Raw genomic sequence first — 24,092 nt, 5'->3', positions numbered from 1 at the left:
CATAGCTTTTAAATGTTTGCTGCCAAATCAAAGGCAGTCAATATAATGGGGAGGCCCTCATGTGAACGTATATGCCTAATTTGTCATAAAAGATAGTGTATTGTTTGTGATTAATTCATGAAAAGTTGAGAATAACGTTGGGATAACATGTGCTAAAGTTGGGATGACTTGTGAAAACTCATTAGTATCAAAAGTGAGAACGCTTTATGACTCCACCAGCTCTGGAGAGCAACCTCTGATTCCAAAGTTGCCCACAAACTGAGCAAATTATGGGAGTTATCAAGGGTGTTAAGTTATCATGCCACCAAACTGGCCCTCTACTTATTAGCTAATGCTAGATACAAGGCTTTACTAGCTCCAATAGAACACTAATGACTCTACCATACAGGCTTTGACTAAATGCATTATAACCTAATGGTTCCGGTGTGTCTTATAAATTAATATGTTACATTACTCTATATAGAACAGTTTGCACATGCATTACATACAGTAAATTCAAAAGTGTATCCGTTATTCTGCATGCCTTGTCAATTTTAAGATGTTTTTATGTATTTATTTTTGCATAAACATATTTTATCTAATCCTGTATATTTTAAATCTTATAAATGTAAAACGAATTACAAAAATGAGTATGTATTTATTCGTAAGGATCCATTATGAAGTGTATCTATCCAAGGCAATTCAGCAAAGGTAGCAAAACTGTAGCTGCCCAGTCATTGTTAAACCACAACTCCAACAAAGCTGAGCCAGACATCGATGTATGCCTGACTCATGGGAGTTTAATAAGCCCGAGAGCTGCAAGAAGATCATGCCTGCTCCACAAATTCCAAACCATTACGTGTTGGCAATCAAGCTAGTCATTAGCAAAATGTTGCTTTGATTCCCTGAATCGAAACAAAAAAGAATTTTAATGGATCAAAGGGTTTTGTTTTGTTTTGTTTTTTACAGAGACCATTTTACAAATTATATTTTTAATATATAAAATCATTCTGTGAGATTTTAAGATCTACTCCAAAATAATATTTACCGTTCTTTCATCTGATGACAATCCATTAACTATTTTAGTTTAGTTTTACTCTTTTATCCACTCAAAGACTTTTTCTGCTGGCTTAATAAACAACGCATGATTTTACTTACTGTTCAAAGGCTCTGGTATAAAGACAGAAACAACAGATTTAAATCAAAGCACAAAAAAGGTGTTGTTTATCGATGTACCGGTACATTTAGGCTATATTGGTTTTTTTTCTGTTACTGTAGCCAAAATACCTAAATTGTAGCAATAAACAGATTTTGTTTTTTCTATTTATCTTGTATATTTTCAAATAAACTGTCCCTGTTTCTGATTTTTTATTCTTGATATACTTAAGGTTGTGCATACTAAGAGAATAAACATTTGAACAATCTTAAAAAAACAACTCTTTAGGATACAGCTACTTACCTTTCATTTGTAGCAGGTATAAAACAAGCAACGTAAATCAGCATTTAAAACAAAAAAGACATAACCATAATGAGGGTTAAGTATAACCAGTATAGTGCAAAATTTTATTCTCTCATGGCTTAATTTTGTTAATGTAACCTCGAATGTTCCCTGTGCATGGTGTTCAGGGAAGAGAAGTGGTATGTTGTTTGTATAGGAAGATCTATGAGAGCTATAGCAAAGTATAGATTTTTTTTTTGATTTTTTTTTACAAAAATGCAACTTCTAATAACAAGTTTGAAACAAAATACAGTAAACTAAATGTAATTATTAATCTGTAAATATAAATGTGATGATTTCCAGGCTTTTCATTTTAGAACTACATCTCACAATCGTCTGAATACAATTGAAAAGAAGTTGGTCATTGTTTCCATGCTGAAAAACTGATCTCAGAGTTATGATTATGAATTGCTTTTTTTCAAGCACTGTCAGTTTTATGGTCCGTTTAATTGGCTGATATCACCAAATTCATGTATATCCTGACAAAGTTACACCGTCCACAAGTGCCAACAATGAAATAGAAACCCCCCATTTAAAATTGTATTATTTGAGCTAATGCTAAGAATATAATATTTTGGCAAGAACTCAAGAACTGCTGAAAAAATATACAGCAACCTTATTCTAAGGTTTAAAATGGGATAAATAATCGTAGGCCTTAACCAATAAATCTACTCTAATGATGAAGAAAAATGACCACATCACATTCCACACCAAACTGTGCTAAACTCCAGGGGTCTGTCCCATTCTTTTAATTTGTTTATTTACCAATGACCCGGAAAAAAGCTCTGAAAGCAACATCTCTGTATTAGTAGATAATACAAAAATATGGAAGCTAATTATACCAGGCATGAATGTCATCTCCTTGCAGAAGGTTTTAGGCAAAATAGGAAATGTGCTTCAACATAGAAAGATGCCAACACACACTCCCTTACACACACGTTCATGCTAACGCACACTTAATCATAAACTCTCACTGTACATATTCAACTCCCTCCCTGCCTCCTTTACCCTCTAATTCACTCACTCCCTTTAATCACTCAACACAGAGGCATTGTTTTGGATTGAAATACATTTTTTTGTATGGCATAACACATTTTTGTTTTTTACAGTCAGGGCAGTTAAGATGTGGACTACACTGCCAAGATAAGTGATTTGAGGCAGCTAATGCTTTCATTTGCCTTCTTTTAGATCAACCAATGTTAGTATTTAAAACAAAGGTTGCACTTGATTGATTTCAGGTCTATTTTCAATATGTATAACTATTTTCAATCTGAATATACTAGGGGAAATCTATGAAAGCATTGCAACAAATTTGTTTGAAACAGCCTACACACAAACCAATAAAGTGCTTATCAACAGAATGTTTAAAAAATCACTTAGATGTACTAGGATTTAGTAAAGAGTAGAATCGCAATTTGAGTATTATTCATGTACAAAGAGACAGCAAATTCAATAAGCAGGATACGTTGCGATTTCACACTGTCACATACATAATATGTGTGTGGGTTCAAGCATGACATTATGCAGCTTGTAGTGTGACCTCTATGGTGATACTTTGCCATAAATTGAAACGTAGACGGGAGAAAATGAATATTACATGACCAAACCCAGAAATAATGTACTAAATTTGTGTCTATCAATCACAGATTTTATATATATTTTATGTTGAAAAAATATGGAAATACATTATGCTTAGTGTAACATGTAAAGCTGCTACATTTCATTACATTTAAAATATATATACGACAATGATAGCAATGTTCAGAATATTAACATAAGAAACAATACAATTACAAGTAATGTGATGGCATTTTTGGCAAGAAGGTTGCCACAATATACTGTTTTAGTGCTGTGCTTTTGTAAACTTACCTGGCAAATCCCACTGATGCACATATCCGGGGAGTCTGTGTTACATCTAGTACCATCAAGGACTTTGGGTGCAAGTTCCACCACAAAGTTCTTGCCCACAGCCTGGCACTTGAGCGCACAGGGGGCAATAGCATCATTATAGACCGGGTGCCACTCATAGTACTGTCCTTGGTACTTAACATCATTATGCGCTGAACATTGTTGTGCCCTGAAGTCTCCAACGTCAGAAGGACAGTCCTGCAATATTGGAAAAACAATTAGGTATTTTTTCATAATTTGCCATATGTAATCATACAAGGTTTTTCTGCTGTTGCTAGACTATAGCTCATATTGTCTGTATTCGCTACTGCCAACGAGACTGGCACTAGGGGTCCTGGTTGCACTAAATCTCCAACAGTTGCTTTTTCCTACCATTCCCCGGATAGCATGCCCACTACCACTTCACAAAGCATTCCACCCACTACAGTTTAAAATCATGATAGACCACAGGGGACTCGTGTGGCCTGTAATTCTTGTGCCATCTTGGTAAACCTGGGCAGGAGTTGACTGGCCTGTAGGTAATTGCACCCTGGGCTAGTTCAAGCTATTTAAACTGGGCCAGTCTGACTTGGGTTAGCCCACTGACAGAGGCAGGAGCTCAGCAGGGTCACAGTGTCACAAGCAACTATGAAGATAGTGTGTGTTAGTATGTGGGTAAAACGAGCATGTGTTTGAGTGGTATATATTAGCATGTGTGTTAGAGTCAGTGTGTGTGTTCGTTTTTAAGTGTATGTATGTGTTAGTTACAAGTGGCAGGAAAAGGAAAAATATGATAATCCAACAAACAATAAGAAAATATCATGTAGAGAGTTGCAACACAGCAAGGTAACCCCTTGGGCACTAGTAATACAGCATATAACTGAGGGAATTATATTATGCAAAATAAGTAAATAGATGAAAACCTAGTTTAATATTACATGGTAGACTCCCAAAGAGGTAATGATCAAACGATAATTCTGCTTAGATGAGGCGGTCCGATAGAAATTGACACAACCAGGATTACTTCTAGATCTGGTTTAGCAATTGTTTTGAGGGCTTAATTGGAAACCAATACCCTGGCCTTTAGATTAATATACAGAATATAATGAAAACATGAATCATATATAGATATATGAGCACTGCTTTATCAATGTTAAGCTTAGAATGAGATCAGCTTTTGCAAAAAGGTTAACATCTCAAGCATTGAATAGGCTACTTGACTATTCTGTAAAGGCATTCACATCTGGAATACATTGTTTTGTATTAGTTTTGTAACTGAGAATCAGGAATGATCAGATTTTTAACCAGCTCCTAGTTGGTAATATTATCTGACTCCAAATGTTAACTGGTTAGGCTATGTTTGCATAATATATTATTTAATTCAAGTTAGTGCCACTGAGGCTTGTCTCCAGAATAAAAGACACCTGTAATAGCCATATGACTGGCAGGGAGGAGAAGATAATGAGGCAGTTGTAAAGTGCTAAACTACCAAAGCAAACCATGAAGGAGAGACATGATCTAATATAAAAGATTGGGGTTTTGGCTCTATGAAACCTAATCTTATTAAAACATGTACATGGGTTTAGAAATGTAATTAAAGAAAGAAGGAAGAATGCTCGAAAACCCTGCGTCAACACATTAACGAATCTGTTGGCAGAAGTAAGCTTTCTTTATATAATAACCATACTCAGTTTAAAGTCTCTAGATCACCATGCTCTGCAAACATTTGCTGAAATTCCATTAACATAACTTACATGACTAAATGCAGCATTAGAAATATAATTATTGGAACTACTGAATTCCCCAAATGTTGCCAACAATAATACTTCAATGATGTAAACATTTGTCTCATTCATATGTTTTAGTAAATGTTTAGATCTCATATGATACAAAAAATAATATGATATAAATAGGTTGATAGGCACATAATCTGAGAGATGCTTGTATGAGATTTCAGTAACACTTGAAACACCTTTGTTTTCAATAATGTGTTTCAGCCAGTTATAGTAGATTGTTTGACTGACATTTTATCAAGTATAATTTGCATGAACTTCTATGTTGCAATTTAAATACAAGTTTTACAATCTTTTGCAAAATACTGTTTTAAATTGGAAAGAGCGAAACCGGGGGGGGGGGGGGTTTGCCTTCTTTTGGATCAACAGCAAACAGCAAAAACAGATATAGGAAAGGCTGAACTTGATGGACGCATGTCTTTTTTCAGCCTATGTAACTATGCAAACTATGTTTCTTTCCCTTTTCCGTCTCATAACAAAGAAATGTCACAATTTACAAAAAGGAGGATTCCCGGGTTTATTCACAAAAAGGTTGAGTTAAATCAAGTGGGCCATTAAGTTGAATTAAATAGAGCCACTTGCGGATTCATTCACACCAACCCAAGTAGATTTTAATTTATTGTGTCTTTACTTGACTTGTATCTCCATAGAAAGCCAGTTGAGTTTAAAAAAAGGTTCCAACTCAACAAAATCTTGTTGACTACTCAGAGGAGCGCTGACTTGAGACAGGTCAAGTCCTTAACAAATTTTACGTATTGACAATTATGATAGCCAACTTGACTAGGGGTGTTCAACTGCAATTTGACAGCTGTTTACTGGAAACCAAATTCTGTTGAGTTGGGTGAGTTGAGTTCAATCTGCAAGCAAATTGATGATGTACTGAATAGGCCTGCACATTTCATAGAAGCGAAGACAGCCTTTTGTGGCTTTAATACCATTTTTAATATGTCCTTATCTATGCTTTGTTTAAACTACACCTCCTTTCCTAGTGGTTAAACTGATACTGCTACCGCATTTATGCTTTCAGCACACTATCTCACCATGAACACCCCTGGGTCTTGCATTGTCTAAATTCTATTTTATTGCTATTTGTCTTCATATTCCATACATGATAAAACCACAAGGGGGATCATCCATCAAATTACTAAATGGCTGTTATTGGAATGTGATTCAGAGACTACTAAATCCCTCAAAGACTTTATATCTGCTCCTGACAAAGGTCAAATCCTGAAGCATTCTGCTTTCCTCTTCCACATGACAAGTTCTGGATGGGAGCCGAGCTCAGAAAAAAATCTAAACTTTCAATTATGGAAATGGCTCAAATAACCTTTTATAATAAGAATTGCAATGACTTATCTTAAATGCTTCAATGTACATCATTGCTTTAGTATGCAATGTTGGAACTTAAAAATAGATCTATAGCACAGGCAGGATCATTATGAATTGTGGTTTAGAAAGGAAAAACAATACAGATACTTGTTATATACTTATCCTCTACTACAACTATAAAATGGAATGAGTCACGGCAAAATGCCTTCATATGGAATGAGTCAATCCTATAGCTCTAATAATAAACAATATCATAATTGTATATATTACAAATCCCGAGTCGTATGCTTCTCGGATCATAAGCTTAATAACGTCAATGTAAACTATGGTCCTAACACTTATCATGAGAGCACTCAACAGAACCTACAGATGAAACTAATTTCTTTGAAGGTAAAGATGTTAATTGTTAATAAAGCTTGGAATCGCAATCATCTTTCTCTATAAATACACTACCGAACAGCAAACCATGGAGTACAAAACCGAACAGCAAACCTCTATAAATACACTACCTGATAAAATCATATGCTACTAATTACTACATTGTTACTTGCAAAGCCATCTTTAATAAACCAATATGAGATGGACAAGAAGCCTTATATCTACCTTTTAACTACCACTAGCGGCATGCTTAGCTGGGAAGTTTTTGCTCTTGTTTTTCACGGTTGGTGTAAACCTTATGAGATTTGAACTTATTACTTTTATCTAAATACTTTTATTAGGAACATGCCTCTTTCTTCCAGCCTATACCACTGTGTGTGTTCTGTATGAAGAGTAGGTAGCATGTGATCCTTGTTAGAGAGTTCATCTTCCAACACCAGCCTAGTTTGTATTACCTCCAGAAGTCAGCATAACTACTAACTTCACAAATTGGCAAGTTCCCTTTGGAAAAAACGTTTTGCATCCTTTTGTCTAAATGTAAAGGTATATGAGTTTTGGGAATCAATTATTCCATCTGTAGGAGAATGATCACAAGATCTCTGAGGTCTTGAAACCTTACATAACTTTATATATGTTGGCCAGATAAACGGTATCGACTTTGACTAAACAGTCCATTTGCTCTTGGGCTGATATGGCTAAATCCATTTCTCATACATTGCTATTTGTAACTGCTTTTTTTTTTTGCTACTATACAATTTTTGCAACAGAATGAAATACAGTACACAATTTTTGTGATGTAATCCAATACAAGGGAAAGCAACATTGTTAGGTAAATATTTATACAGTCAGTCAGTGTTGTCCGGATCCAAATACAACTATAAACTAGTATATTTCACAGTGATAATTATGGACATTGTAGTTCTAGAATGACAAGGAATCCAAGGTGGATACAAATATGAGACCTTTGTGTTGCTGCTGAACAATGGACTCAAATATGATTCCTTTGAGACAGTGTAAAACTACAGTCCAGACACTGGTAACCACTGGTTAAAGAGTTAATGTTAATTAAGGTGATAACATCAACCATTTTTGTGAAGGGCATACATGCTTTCTATATGTTGCTGATCAGTGTAAGGCAGTCACTGTAGCTTGACTGTTTAGTGCTGCCCTTCTCGTTAATAAATGGGTTAATGTATTTCATCTTCTTGTTTATGAAGGGATTGCTTGCACCCTTTACTTACCAGTTTCATTTTGCTTAAACTATAGTTTTGGGGGTTTTTTTTATGTCCACAGGGGGCCAGTATTGTGTCATAAGAAAACAGAAATATGCAGATGTTATCCAGAACACAAACAAAATTAAATATTAATGTGAATTTAATAAACATTGAAATACAGGCTTCCATAAGAGAGCGACTACAGGGAAATCTTTTCATTTTAATGGACGTAAATGTCTTCTTCACTGACAATACTACAATAAATATTGGCTTCTTTTGCTGTGAAAAATAGCTTTTTAAAATCCTCTCTAAAGTACAACTTCCTTTTGAATCACAGCTTGGCAGGAAGAGTCCACTATGGAGAGAGAGAGCGCATCGGAAAAGTGTTACTTCAAAGCTTCGCACTGACAGTCAGATCCAGCTTCAAATGGAGACCAGAAACGAGTAGAAGAAGACTTGCACCAAGTTTATATTACAGAAGGGAAATGAATCATTCACTTTAGACTTACATTATTGCTGCATGTTCTGTATCGAATATTTCGCCCTTCGCAGTTCCTGAAAGACAAGACGGGGCATCCCAGAAACAATTTTATCATTTTCCACAGTTTGCTTTCATCTAATTTTTTTCAAATTGTATGTGTATTAGAACAAATGTAAACAAATATATGATTGTACAGTTCAATGTGGCTAATAAATGTTTATAAGCTAAAATCACTGTGGTGGCATTTAAAGTGGGAATAAGAACTAAGCAACCAATCTTGAAGCATGATGAATTGAAGAGGATGTTAATATTTCGGGAATCCAGGGTTTACCCCCTTCAAAAGACAATAGTTTGGGCATGTATGTCAACAGCACGCTCGGGTGTCATTAAAAAAAACCTTGTCACATGAAACAACCGTATATTAATAAACAAAGCATATGGATGTATATATAAATATATATATTACATCAATAAGCTTTAAAACTTAAAGCACCATCAGCACTATCCAACACATCCCCAATGATGTTTACTTCACATGATGAACGGATCGCGACTTGAGCTTGTCTTTTTTTTTTCTCACCATCACGTTTCAAACAGCCAAAGATGGACACTTTATCTGACCAAACCTTAGGCTTGAGCAGCCCTCCCTGCCACACAGGTCCCTCACTAATAGTGTCCAAAAAAGACCAAGTTCCTTGGTCTCGTTTGGGTTAAAATGCAGTGCAGCCCCACTGATCCAGCTCCCTGGGGAGCAATATAGCCATGAAAAATTAGATAGGACTTGCCAAAATGTGGGTACTTTGATGTAGTGGCTGGCTAAGCAATACATGGCCATATAGTGTAACGGAATCCCCAATATTTATTCCTTAGGTAGGTATTCGTTGGGTATGCACTGATTTCTTGCCTTGTTTTTTTTTTTTGTACACTTTTAGCTCTAGGAAGTCTGGTTAGAGGCCTGGCATGAGGGCAGGGGTTTACCAAGATACATTTTCTGACTTTGTGATATATTACAGTGGGTATTATAGATTTTCATAGTTTTTTTATGTGACCAAAATATTTAGAAGAATATATGAACTGCAAACAGTCTGAGCCCCTAGAAAAATAGCTATCAGAGGATGAAAGAGGAACCAGGGATTTCAGCTCCAAAGAGACGCTCAATCTTATTTTGTACTAATACAGCTATATAATTGGTTTTCTTATTGCCTTAACCAGGGATATACTTAAATGTTAGATACATAGACTATATCCTTTTGGAATACTGTGTTCTCGGATTTAAAAACATTCCAAATTTCCACGTGTCTCTCAGAGTATTTAGTAAAAGTGATATATGATAATTATACAGCCGTTTCACAAACAGACTATATAAAAGTAGTTATTCAGAAAAAGAGCATGTTCGCGCAAAATGACAGACGAATAATACAAATTACAATTTTAATTGACGGTTGTTAAGTAGACAACAGTCCATCAAAACTTCAGGTCAACTTATCGTCGATCTAGTGAAAATATATATTTTTCCCATATCAGGCTGCATTGATATCCCACACAGCTTATCTTTTATTATTTCCTTTTAAAGCTTTTTTATAATATAACATAAAAAGCCAGTGTGGAAAGCCTGTTGATTACAAACATTGTTGTTAGAGAAAGCTCAGGTAATATTTATAAAATGGGCAGCAAATCCATTTAACTAGAACCAATTAATAATAAGAATGAGAGAATAATAATACAGCTGGTGGTAAAAATTATCGCTAACCTGCCATTCAGACATCTCCGCAAAGAGTATGAAGCGCCTCCTCCACAGGTACGAGAACAGTCACTCCACGTTCCCCACGCATCCCAGCCGGTGTCTTTATCATCGTCAGAGCGGGTAATTCTGGAGGTCTATGGAATAAACAAATGTTATATTATTATTATGTATGCACTCCCATCAGCAGACATCTACTAAATACAGCATATTTCGCCTGAATTAAGACCTCCACATTTTTTTTTAAAGGAACGTGTACTAATAAGTTATTTTCACTGTAAGCTTTTATCAGCTGTTACAACACAATCAGCATGATAAATACATTTTGTGAAAGTGAAATATTCTAAAATGCTATTTTTGCCCATTTCAAGGGACACTCTAGTGTCCCAGGGAGACACCTAAACAAACAATGTACTTTGTAAGTACTTTTACATGCATTGTTCAAAGCTGCAGCTTCCCACCCTCTCTATGGTCTGGTAATTCTGGCCATTGATTGACTGTTTGAAGCAGCCAATAATCAGCAGGAAAGCTCTCCCAATTTCTGCATGGGTGCATGGGGGTTCTCAACGGAGATGAAAGCGCATATGATGGCACAAGTGTCGCTTTAACGTTTGATAAGTCATTGTTTAAAGTTTAACTACATTGTGTGATAAAGCACAGGTTAGTCCAATAGACACTGAGTATATTTTCCATGTTTGATTCAATTTTTTTCTACCTCTTTCTTAAAATTGTTCAAAACTCTACAGCTCGATAGCAAATTCATACTTCTGTTTTAATTCGTTTTTAACTGCATTAATATTCACTGGATGAGTGCTTTACAGCTTGAAAAGATCATGTAGCTTGCCTATATATATATATATATACCGTATTGGCTCGAATATAGGCCGCACTTTTTCCCCCCACTTTAAGTCTTTAAAGTGGGGGTGCGGCCTATATTCGGGGTCTAGCGCCCGACGCCCGGGACATGCATCCTACTCCCCGATACGCTTAGACAGCCTCCCCTGCCAGCACTTTCCACGGGGGGGGGGGTGCCGGCACGGGAGATTGTCTAAGCGCACCGTGCGGAAGGTCACCGGCAGCGGCGATGCGAGCATAAACAACCTCCGCTGCCGGCACGTCTGCACGATGTGCTTTAACAATCTCCCTTGCCGGGAATTCCCACGGGGGGGAGTCCCGGCAAGGGAGATTTTTAAAGCACATCTTGCAGACGTGCCGGCAGCGGAGGTTGTTTATGCTCGCATCGCCACTGCCGGTGAACGTCTGCGCAAACAATCTTCCTTGCCGGTACTTCCCACGGCGGAAGTGCCAGCACCGGAAGTTGAATACGTGTTATGTGTAGATGTCCCCCGCCGGCCCCGCAAGACCCTGTGGAGTCTGCACCGGTAAGTCTTGTGGGGGGGGGCATCTTGGGGACAGAGTGGCAGCATATCTCGGGGGGGGATAGAGTGGCAGCATATCTCGGGGGGGTAGAGTGGCAGCATATATCGGGGGGGTACATCTTCGGGACAGAGTGGCAGCATATCTCGGGGGGGCAGAAACTTTTTTCATTAAAAAAGCACCTAACTTTTAGGGTGCGGCCTATATTCGGGTGTGGCCTATATCCGAGCCAATACGGTATATATATATATATACATAGATGAAAATTATTAAGTGCCCTGATGATTGCTAATTGTAGTGGTTAATGTTTGTTTAGGCGGCAGGGCCTTCTTTGCAATACTCGAAACACATGGATACAAAGCAAAAGTCAACCATCTCGTGACAGAAGTAGGAAACCAATGCGTTGCAGTCTTTGTCAGACAAGAAGCAGGCTAGTTCTAACATTGCAAAATTAATGATTTATTATTCACAAGAATTTGATGAAATTCATGCTTTCAGCTAAATAGGAAGGTCTGATCCTAAGCAGACACCTAGTTAGAAACTCCTAGTATCAGTGTTTTACATTTGATTCACAATACTCATTTTATATGACATAGTTAATATGTTATGTGAATTAATATTAATAGTTATGGCGCACCCTGGCTTTTGTTGCTCTTTTGTTGCTCTGTATTTTAATGGAATCAAAAAATTGATTGTATGATTACACCAGTATCTGAACGGCCTTAAATATGAATATAATGATCATTAATAATATGATTATTATGTAACTGTTTGTTTTGCCCAGTCTTTTAAACCAAGTTTTGCCATAAATTAAGTTGAGCTTTACTTCCCTGAGACCTAGAAAGTCTATGAGGTTAAGAGAGAGAGTCCTAAGTAGAGGGGCTCTACTAAGTGCACTGCCCAGAGTGGAAGCCCTGCTTGCCCCAAAGTTTCTTTTCAGAATTATTTGAAAGCCATCACCACTTTTTACTTTGGCTAGTAAAAGAGGTGCTGGTTACTATAGGTCAAAATGAAGGGGTTGATGTGACACAGAGAAGGGAAGCGAGTCATGTCTAGGCTTCTTATGCTGATGCCAGTAACAAAGATATAGGCTCAGAAAGGAGCAGTTCAACTTGCTTAACGTCTTAATGTTTATCACTGGCGTCACCAGGATTCAAACCCGTCCTGCTTCTAATGACAGGGTTTGCCCTTGCTAGAAAAGATCTTATCTCTATTGACTGCAGAAGTGACATCTAACACAATGTAGATTTAAATCTATGGTCACAAAAAAAACAACATCACAACATCTTTTAACAAAAATACAGGTCATTTTATTTCAGGTCATGAAAGGCAATACTACAACTCTCACAATGCTCTGCCAAGCCACTCGGAATTACCTGTCGCCTGCCTCCACAAACAAATAATATTAAGAACGGAGAAGTACTAAGTACTTTAAAAATATATATACAATTAAGGTAAAGGAATAAAAAAAAAAGTTTCACTCAAAAGTTATGAGTTATATTTTAAACATATATGCAGTGAAACGGACTCCTAGCTCCACATTAGAACACTTAAGTATTTTAGTGGTTAACAGGTATAGCAATGGCCGGCTATACTACTTGTCGAGAAGTCAAACGTCCAATCCTCAAACACATATTTTCACTGAGACACATGAATTTTTCAAAGATTTCCTTAAAAGCTTAAAAAAAACATAAAACTGGGGTTTGAAGGGAAACGTACTTCCCTTGCCAATCTGTGCACTAATCCAACTGGTATTTGAAGCATCACAATGTGTTTTTGTTGGCGCACTACATTTATTTGCTGTATTTTTACTCAGTGTAAAAATCAAATTCACTTTAACTCTTTCCATTTCAATCAGCTGATTTGTAACCTGTTAATTATCTGGGGTTGTCCCTGTAGAAAATGGGCAAACTAGATGAGCAAAATGGTCCCTCTTTGCTGTCAAATACTATATTTCTAAAGAAAGGTTGGTTAAGGACCTCCTTACCCATTTTCACCTGGAATAGTAAGAGGACTGAAACCATATTTAAAAATACAATAATGCCCCTTTTCCAGACATCAGTAAAGCCAACCACGTTCTAAACAATCAAGAGGGAAAAAAAAAAAAAAAAGTGTACATAATAATAAAAAATAAAAATAAGACCAAAAAAATAAAAAGTGAAAATGGGTATTTTTAGGTAGGTGACGTACCATCTTCTTCCCGGATATTAAATAGTTACCATAAGTTTCTAAGATAAAATTATTAGATATCAACCATGTGTTTGTCAGTGACTGTTATCTAATTGCTCTTATAAACTTGGCATCTTCATGGATTTTTTTTAATGGTGTTTTAATAATAAAAAACATAAAATAAACTAAGCTTTGAGTGTAAAATTGTATGCCATGCATTGATAGCAAGGCACTAGTCAAACTCATTTTTGACCTGGACGAAACTGTGACAGTTTTATTATTCATTCCCAAAAATATGGTACTTTTCACTTTGCAGTGAATGGAGAAAGATTTTAGAAGAAAGACTGGTGTCCCAGTGGACTAAACAGCACATTGCTGACCGAATGAATTAGTGGAAAATTCTGCCCTCAGAGGCTACTAACCAACAGTCAGAAAAGACTTTTTCATTTCACAACTACTTCAAAAACAATGTTACACTGTATGAGCCAGACAGCCTCTGATTGTTAAAATATCATTAACCATTGAGCTTAGAATTTCATATTGACAATTCCAGCATGTAAAAATAGTGGTTCTCCACATGACTCTCATGCCATAAAGCGTCCTGCCTAAACTGCTGGAAATACGAGTACAGAATATTCTCCATCAGCGAAATACATTTTTATCATACGTTTTTAAAACCATGCTCAAAAACCATAGGTAAAAATGATTAACATTTCAAATTACTGAAAGAGACAGTAGTATGATCAAAAAGGCCAGTGGGGAAGAGTATGGAGTATGATTTACCTATTTGGAGACATCGTGTCTTTAATGGGTACTTGAGTGCTACACACTGGCTATAAATAATTTTACTGATTTAGGCGGGTACAAAAGTCATTAAAAATGACCCATGGATATAAAAAAAAATATTATTTTTTGGCATGGCTGTTTTATTGGGTTTATATTTCCTGTACACAACTTTATGTCACTATGGCCAAGAGTGCTTCCCAACGGCTGCTGATCAGTGAAAAATGTTGTAAGCAAAAGTCACAAATTGGATCATTTTTGGGGTCTATTATAATCTAAGTTATTTATAAATAATTTGAGTGACACAAAATATTTTGTAAATTAAAAAGTTATTACATCTGCAGTTTAATGCAAAGGAAGGAAAATGAATTTGCAAGGTGGACTGTTATACTAACATCTATTCTAGTGACAAAATCATAAAAAACAACAAACATCATTCTTTCTTGAGGATGTATTATCACAAGCATCTATAGTAGATGGTCATTTGACTGAAAGGAATAATTAAGCAAGCCAGTGGAATCCAAAGGATTGAACTCGTATGCTCCCAGACTCCTCTATCCAAAAGCATGCTTCCCAGAACAGCTTTATGTTGCCATGAGAATGTGTTTTAAAATAGAATTTGTGGGACAGTTTTATGTTATGATTTAACCACACAGATCTCAGCAACCAATCAAAAAAAATCTTTGTGTATTGCAGTGGATGTTAGCTGGCCCCTTGATTGTCACCAAATGGTATCCACTTTGAAGAGTTTGGACTAGTTAACATTTAACAAGGTGACCATGATGGCAGTCTTGCCCTATGTTATAAAATGCGGTTGATGCTTAAGGTGCTTATGTTTTCCTAAAACTAGAAATAAGTTTTAAGAGACACATACAACTTTAGGCCTTCCTGTAAAAGATCCCATATATATATATTATATATATTCTTATCCAAAGCCTAAAAGACTTCTCTTCTGAGCAAGGATGTAGAAAAGGGACTACAAATATAGGGCCTTGCTTCTTCATAGAAAAATGGAACGAAAACTTTAGAATCTGTATTTATAGCATGGTAGGAAAGCCAAATGTTAGAATTTATGTGCAGAAGAAGCTACTTTGTTTATAGCATGGGTACAAAACAGGTAGCGATCCAGTTGTTGTAGAACTACAGTTCCCATAAGGCACAGCCAACATTCCAAAAGGAGAGAGCAAGTGTTTTTTGGAGCATCGTGGGAGTTGCATGTCAACAATAACTGAAAAGCCCCCTGTTTGTTCCTTAGTTTAAATGACAAAATGCAATAAGTTTTGATTCTCATCCAATGAAAAACTATTTAATATATTTACCAATGGTATTATTACAATCTACCCCTACTGTAGCACCCTTTAAACTATACAATAAAATATATTTCTCATTAAATGCAGTAGATGCCCTGCAGAAGCAATTACTGCTCTTACTTCCAAGATAAACCCTTCCTACAGAGTTATAGTTGGTAATGTACCATGGGTGGCACAGAGGGATATTTTACCCTAATTATACAGGCCAATTCTATACTTACTTTGGGGATTAGTACACAAAAATGTTTGTGGTGATCTAGGTGGCTGGAGAAAAGGATGGAACAGAATAGAGTATCAGGTAATGGTGATTATTGTTGGAACATAAATTGCACCTTTAAAAAAAAAACCAAAAAAAACCATGAGCAGACAGCCTGCTTAGAGCTAAGGAAATTGAGCTAAAGAAGAACAAGAAAGGAAGATGGAAACTTCCATTAATAAGCAATAAAAATACCACTGAATTTGAATACCAGGCACTAGCCTTTTGTAGCCAACTTCAGAAGTTTTAAGGGATTTAGAGCAAAGACTATCCAACTCGTAAGAGCCTGAAGACACCACAGAGTTGGAAGTGATTTTTCAAAAGCTTATTCTCCCAAATCAATAGCAGGTTAAATAATAACTTGAGTTATGAAAAATATCAAGACTCAAAGGAATGCTTAAAAGGTAAGACGGTGGTTATGGAAAATAATCCACAGTGTTTATTAAGTGTACCTTAAGAAATATTTATAGATCATGGACCATGAAAATATAATCAGTTCAAGATGAAGCATGTTTACCGGTTAGCACAGTCTAGAAAAACGATCAGATATACCTAGTATACAAACCGATGAAACACATCATGAAAAGCAAACGGTGGATATAAAATATGTCATTAACTTTACCATACACTTTACCTTTACAATAGTAATTGCTGATGTACTCAGTGGTATATTGACCTTTGGGGCCACCCTTGTCCCCCCAGTCTTCTCCGCCGCTGTGGTTGGATCTCTGGTACACGAAAAGACATTCAGTGTCGGCACAGCCTCCATTGTGTAAATAGGTCTGTTGGGGAGATCAAGGATCTCTCTTGTAACCAGCCAATTGTTCAGTGGACACTGGAGGGCTTGATCGCCAGAGAAGGCAATCTGCCGCCTCGTGCCTGGTCCTAGTCGGCCTATGCGATATACATCAATGGATGTACTATTATATATACTATACAATAGTAAGAACAATTTTACCACTGCAGAACTCAGCCTTTTGTCTTCTTGGACATCACGAAAACTTAAGGGGAACACACATATCATATGCATATGATGGATGGAGTACCTCATTTAAAAATAATAGGTTAAAACTGCTAAAACATATAGGCAGTTTTCTAGACACATTAATTTTTTTTTCCTTTTAGGAAGCCCGAGGTGCGTGCTCCTTTTGGTGCCGCATTCTGTGCACAAGGCAACAGAAGCCAGACTACGATTCCGAGTTCCCTCACGGAGAACTCGGACAAATTCCAACCCCCCCCCATGGGAGGGTCGGATCTTGAGTCTCACCCCGAAGAGTGAGACTCCTTGCTGGGTTTGTAGAGAGAGGAAGGGGCCAGAAGGCTCCCAATCCTCCTCCAGCAAAGTCCAGGCTTCACTGCCTCTTAAAAAGACACATTAATGTCACATTTAATTTTGGCGACAGGTCCATGTTAAGGAAGGTGACATGTCTATATTAATGTAAGAGATCTGTTGATCAAAGCCTCTTTCAAGGCTTGTTGACAGGTGTTACTAATCCCTGGGAATGACAACCACTTGTCCAATAATTTTAATAAACCAAAGTGTGAATGCCGGTAAAATATGGACATCTTGGTGCAGTTTTTTATGACGGATTCAGTGAATTTATAATTACAAAGTAAATTCAACCATGTTCTTAGTTCTAATATTCTCAGATATTCCACATACCAGTAAAGGTTTAACAAGTGCAATGCACCAATTATGCAAAAATTTATTTTGACTGTTGCTTAATATCATACAAGTATGAAAGGCTTTACATCTGGTTCTCGTAGATTTAAATCCTCGTAAACAATCTGTTATCCCGGATTTCGGTTCATGTAATAAAAATGTCCTCTGAAACTCGTTTATAATAAATGTATCATATTTTGTTAGAAGCTTTTGATGTTTTCGAAAGAGAAGGTCAAAAAACATGACTTCCTAAACATTCCTTTATCAATGTAGAGATATGTTTGAATAATTTCTGCTACCAGTTTTACCAATAAATTACCAGAATTAGGAAAGGTATTTCCACTTTTCCAGCATGATTTTTAACTCTTCTATTATAAATCTGTCAAGCAGAATTATCCTATCAGCGTTGCTTTAAGGGAGGCACGAGACCACGATTCATGTTTCCCCAAGAGTGCTCACTTGTTCCAGTTTAAAAACAGGGAGCATTCTGATTGGATGAGATCAAAGCAACCGATCGACAGTTTGACATGAAGCAGCTTGGCAGGAAAAAATGTGGAATGTTCCATTTGTTCAATTCATAGGGGTGCTTGAATGGTTCAAATACATCAATCATATTTTGATTGCTACTGCACAAGGTATTTCAAATATTAGGAAATTACCTAATAAACCTAAAATGTCTGAAACGTATATGTGTGTATATGAGTGTACAATACAGTATAGTATTTTAGGTGTTAGTACCACTGCAACAGAAATTAGGTGGAGATACCTTAGATATTGTTATATTCACAATCTTTATAGTCTGCTTTCACTCTTTTTATTTCAGATGTAGCAGATTCGTTAACAGTTTAAAAGCTAAATATCATGGTTGAGATAAAACTATAATTGAACTTATCGCCAAAAGCAGTAAGTTGTGTTACTCTTAATTAATCTTCAGTGTTTCGCTTATTCAGTTTTACATTTTTCAGCTCTGATTTTATATTCACATCCATCAAAGGGACATCCAATTGTGTTGCCCACGTTTCCTTTTATTGAGCATATCCAGTGTTACCTGCCCTCCAGTTAGTGGCTGATTTTATGTACTAAGCAGAACAGCAAAAAACTCCATGAAGCAGAAGACCACGGTCACAGAGTGAGGTCACTGAGTCCTGAGATGGATGGTGCGTAAAAGTCGCCAACGCTCTACTTATTCCATGGCTGAAGAATTCCAAACTTCCACTAGCATTAATACCAGCACAAAAACTGTGCTGTGGGATCTTCATGGAATGGGTTTCCATGGCTAAGCAGCTGCATGCAAGCCTCACATCAACGAGTCCAGAGTCCTGTGCCAATGCAGCCACAGGACTCTGGAGCAGTGGAAACGTGTTATGTGGATGAATGACTCAATCACACCTAGTGGCGGAACTACCGGGGTTGCGACTGCGACCGGGCCCTGGAGTTCTGCCACTCAGGGGGGCCCAAGCAGGGCCGGAGTGGGATGGGAAGGAGCGGGATGGGAAGGAGTGGGATGGGAAGGGGCGGGCTGGGCAGGGGGACAATTGCCGAAATCTAATCTAAAGGGCCACTGTGTGCTGATGCGGCCGGCCGGCCTGTGCTACTTTAATTCTTTTTCTTTTATTTAATATGGCAAGCCGACAAGTAGCGCCGGCCGGCCGCATCAACACCCAGCGGCCATGTGCGATGGCCGCCTAGTGATGGGCGCCTAGTGTTGCTAGGCGCCCCTCTCTCTTCTCCGTGTAAAAAAAAAAAAAAAAGTGATGATGCTGCCAGGGATCCGGGACATGTGGTCACCCTAGCCCATGGCAACGCCCCTCACTAACTCCGTCGCGGTGCCGGCATGTCATACTGAGCGCCGAAATATGACGTCATATTTCGGCGCTCAGCAGTGGCAGAGCAGGAAGAGGGGAGAGACGTCGTGCTCCCACCGCAGGACTTCTGAATGGTAAGTCCAAAACCTTTAACTACAAAGTAGATAGTGAGGCGGGAGGGGGGTAGATAGTGAGGAGGGAGGGAGGAGGGGTAGATAGTGAGGAGGGAGGGAGGGGGGTAGATAGTGAGGAGGGAGGGAGGGGGGGTAGATAGTGAGGAGGGAGGGAGGGGGGGGGTAGATAGTGAGGAGGGAGGGAGGGGGGGTAGATAGTGAGGAGGGAGGGGGGGTAGATAGTGAGGAGGGAGGGAGGGGGGTAGATAGTGAGGAGGGAGGGAGGGGGGGTAGATAGTGAGGAGGGAGGGAGGGGGGGTAGATAGTGAGGAGGGAGAGTGGGGTAGATAGTGAGGAGGGAGGGAGGGGGGTAGATAGTGAGGAAGGAGGGAGGGGGGTAGATAGTGAGGAGGGAGAGGGGGGTAGATAGTCAGAAGGGAGGGAGAGGGGGGTAGATAGTGAGAAGGGAGGGAGAGGGGGGTAGATAGTGAGAAGGGGTAGAAAAGGAGGAAAGGTAGATAGTGAGAATGAGTGAGAGAATGAATGAATGTGTGGATGGATTGTCTGAATGAGGGAGATAATTAATGAGTTTGTGAGAATGCATTAATGAATGTGTAAATTTGTGTGAATGAGAGACAGAATAAATGATTGTGTGAATTAATTATGTGAATGAAAGTGTGAATTAGTGAGTGACTGTTAAAGTGTTTGTGTGTATGGCAGATGTATAATTGATGTAGAGCAGGATGTTTGAGCCTTGGGGACCAAGATGACACAGGCAGGGTGTTTATGGGACAAAGATGGCACAGGTCTGGCTGTTTGGGGACAAAGTTGACTCATGTTGGGCTGTTTGGGGACAAAGATAGTATGTATGTAATCTGGGTGCTGGTCAGGTTCTATGCGGGCAGTGTGGACGCCAGATCTGGCTTTGGGTTGTGCAACCTATCACCTATGCCTGTAGTTTTAGCTCTTGCTATGTTTTCATACATATTGCATACCTGCAAATACGGGATTTGTATGTCTGATTCTATGTCTCTAGTACTGAGAGCAATAATAATAACTATATATAGATATGATTGCTAACAGCAATCACACTCCTATCATGCCAAGTCAGCTAGCACATGCTGGAATCTGGGTATGCCTGGGATCTGGGCATGATAGGAGTGTGATTGCTGTTAACAATCATATATATTAATATATATATATAATATATTAATATTGTTATTGAATTGTTTTGTCCTATTTTGCTGTGTTACTTACTTTAAATAAAAGTGTGAGATTTTTTTTTTATGGTGGGGGGTCATATTTTGTTTCGGACAGGTAAATGCTGGATTTTCGGTTTCAGTCCAGAATTTTCATTTCGGTGCATCCCTAAGCCAGACAATGAAGTGGTAGAGAAAAGAAAAAATGTCGGTGCGCTAAGCTAGTCTCAGGCTCAAATAATACAAATGTATAATATGAGGCCTACCAAACAGTGTGAGCATGCAGCAAATACAGTGTGTTGGCTGTACAATGTACGTGGCGGGTGAGCTTAATTATGCTTTGGCCAATTCATATAACCAAAACCTCTCATTTATATTATGTTTATATATTTGTTGCCAACTTTATTAGGATGAGAAGCGCAGACAGTATTTTGTTTTTTGTATACAATGAAGTGGTAGGCCTACACCACATCAATGTTTGGGTTAGTATATAGTGATAGGAGTTATGCTGCACGATTATCAGTGTCTGGCTCAATGTATAGTGATAGGGATTACGCTGTACCACCGTCAATGTCTGCCTCAGTATATAGTGTTAGGTGTTATGCTGTACCCCCGTCAATGTCGGCCTCAGTATATAGTGATAGGTGTTATGCTGTACCCCCATCAATGTCTGCCTCAGTATATAGTGATAGGTGTAATGCTGTACCACCGTCAATGTCTGCCTCAGTATATAATGATAACAGTAATGCTGTACCACCTTCAATGTCTGCGCCAGTATATAACGATAGAAGCTATGCAGTTTTAAAGTGTTTGTGTGTGGGGGGTGCCACATACCGGATCCGCCCCAGGTGCCCATGAAATCTGACAAGTGTGGTGCTGAGGGAACGCTGATTCGCCCACCCATAATGCCTAATGAGGAAAAAGGATTTTAAGGAAGGTTAGGAATAGGGAAAGGATTTTATTGATTTTAAGTTTTAAAACCAAGGAGACAAGGAGTTAGTGCATTATCACACACAATTTATGATAACATTCTTGAGAAGGAGCCATGTATAAAACTAATGTTCCTAGCAAACTACAATTTGTGAACCAAAAATATCCTGTGCCAACTAACTCTTAATTAAATCTCAAACTCTATCAGAGCTCATGTTTGTAGTTTGAAAGGCAGCCAGTTTGAGCATACATTAAAAGCCACACGTTAAAATTAGCATGACCTTGCAATACAGTTATCTGGAAATTATTAAAATATCACAAACCAGCAAGCGCTGACATTGAATCGTTGGTTTGCTTCATCTGATCCATTGTCATTTTTAGATTTGTAGACAGGATGATAGAAACTGAAAAGCCACTGTAGAGTTCCATATGCATAACTCTAGATGTATTATGTATAATGATAGTGTCAGCCATAATGTTAGGTAGCGGAAGTCCCACCATGACACAACTAGAAACTAAAAAGAAGAAAAAGCCAAAGGAGGTTTCAAAACATATTTATAGAGTCATCAAAAAAGTAAAAAAATCCCCTTTAGGATTTTTTTACCCTCCAAACTGTTAATTCTTGCAAACTGTATTTAGGGGCCCCCATTTATTAGCCCTGCCTCATAATAATCTTCAGTATTAAAGCAAGCCTATTTGCAACTCATAATCCTGAAAGTAGTCAAGGAACAGCAATAGGTCCAACAGTCCAGCTAAAAGGAGTGTGCAGCGAAATAAAGACACAAAGGAACATATATGAGATAACATAAGCTAGCAAAAGTTTCAGCTTATATAAGAAGTCACCTTCAGTTTTCTACTGGAAAGCCAAAGACAACATAGTTTGGTAAACATGACCTAAGGCCATTTATGGAGAGCAATCCAGGCCGCTATGTTGGAATATTTCATTGGTTACCATGGTTATTGTTCCACGTGCTTACAGCACTTTATCAAAATCCCAATGGCTTTAGAAAAAATATATTTTGTTATTTCAAAAGCTATTTTTTAAAACGTTTATTTCTCTTACACTCTGAGTATTAAGTGACCCGTACCATAACATGTATGGGGTCTTCCATAACAGACCTCGATAGTCTTAACCAATAAGCTACAGTTTGAAGGTTCATATAGCTAGGGAGAATTTATTATCGGTCCACCAGCCTTTGTGGATCAGATAAAGAGAACAGCATCCGGTTAAGCATCAGACAGGAAAAAAACCTTTAACAAATTTAAAAACTTGATTAAAATTGTCCTTGATGCTGAGCAGCATATCCTCCTCAACAATGAGCATAACTCATGGCCAGCCACCTACAGCGATTGCAAATGCATGGAGGTATTCCACATAATAGGGCCCTATGCATTTCCCCCAGTGCACAGGTGCTGCCAGCCAGGGGAGGAGATCCATTGTTCACATATGCAGAATTATACACACACACACACATTATACAGTCTGAGACATTGGCTACCAGAGGTGATGAACCTCATCATAGGATGTCTGAGGGTGACACACATATGCCTAACAAAATATTCTTTTCATCATTTGTGTTAGAGACTAAGCCCACTAACATGTTTTGCTTAATACTTCTAAAAATTTAACACTAACCTAAGTGGCTAAGGAACCGACTGATTAAAAATGATAATATGTTATTCTGACAAATTATAACGAGTGCTATTTAACAGGTTTTCAAATTAATCCCTAAGAAGTGTTTGTAGATTCTGGACTCTGAGCCCTACAAAATTGAGATTAAATAAAAACTACTTCCGCTAATCGATTCAATGAGTTACGCAGAGTATTAGAACAATTTAATTGGATAGATTTTTTACACACTCATTCCACACCATAAAAACTTTGTCTTTAATCCACAAGACACATGGAAAGAAACTGAACACCTTGCAAGGGTGCAAAAGGAAATGCACAATACGCCGTGAAAATGTAACCCTTTCAATGCGGACACGTAGACTCCATCATTAACAGTATCTATATATGTGAATATATATAAGTATATGCCACTGACTTAATACCACACCATAGTCATTTCTATTGGGAAACTCTGCAGGTATAAATTAAAATTAAATATAACATATAAGGAGATTCATGTGATGGTATATACTGTGTAATTATTATTGAAAACTTGAAAGGTGAATGAAAACACC

At 37.8% G+C, this 24,092-nt stretch overlaps 1 protein-coding gene across 1 annotated transcript in view; it reads right to left on the bottom strand.

Annotated features, from left to right (window-relative positions):
* Positions 1-24,092, bottom strand: part of LOC149278422 (ADAMTS-like protein 3) — a 142,553-nt gene that overhangs the window by 59,453 nt on the left and 59,008 nt on the right. The window contains exons 3-5 of the mRNA XM_089501981.1: positions 10,310-10,437; positions 8,588-8,633; positions 3,347-3,583 (exon numbers count right to left, since the gene is read on the bottom strand). Coding sequence (XP_089358107.1) covers positions 3,347-3,583; positions 8,588-8,633; positions 10,310-10,437 — 411 coding nt within the window. The remainder of the gene's footprint in view (positions 1-3,346; positions 3,584-8,587; positions 8,634-10,309; positions 10,438-24,092) is intronic.

This window comes from Sceloporus occidentalis, unplaced genomic scaffold (genome assembly GCF_023333645.1).
Source record: "Sceloporus occidentalis isolate IW3139 unplaced genomic scaffold, rSceOcc1.0.p SCAF_189, whole genome shotgun sequence".
In the NCBI taxonomy this organism is placed as follows: Eukaryota; Metazoa; Chordata; class Lepidosauria; order Squamata; family Phrynosomatidae; genus Sceloporus; species Sceloporus occidentalis.
This window is presented reverse-complemented; position numbering and strand designations above follow the sequence as displayed.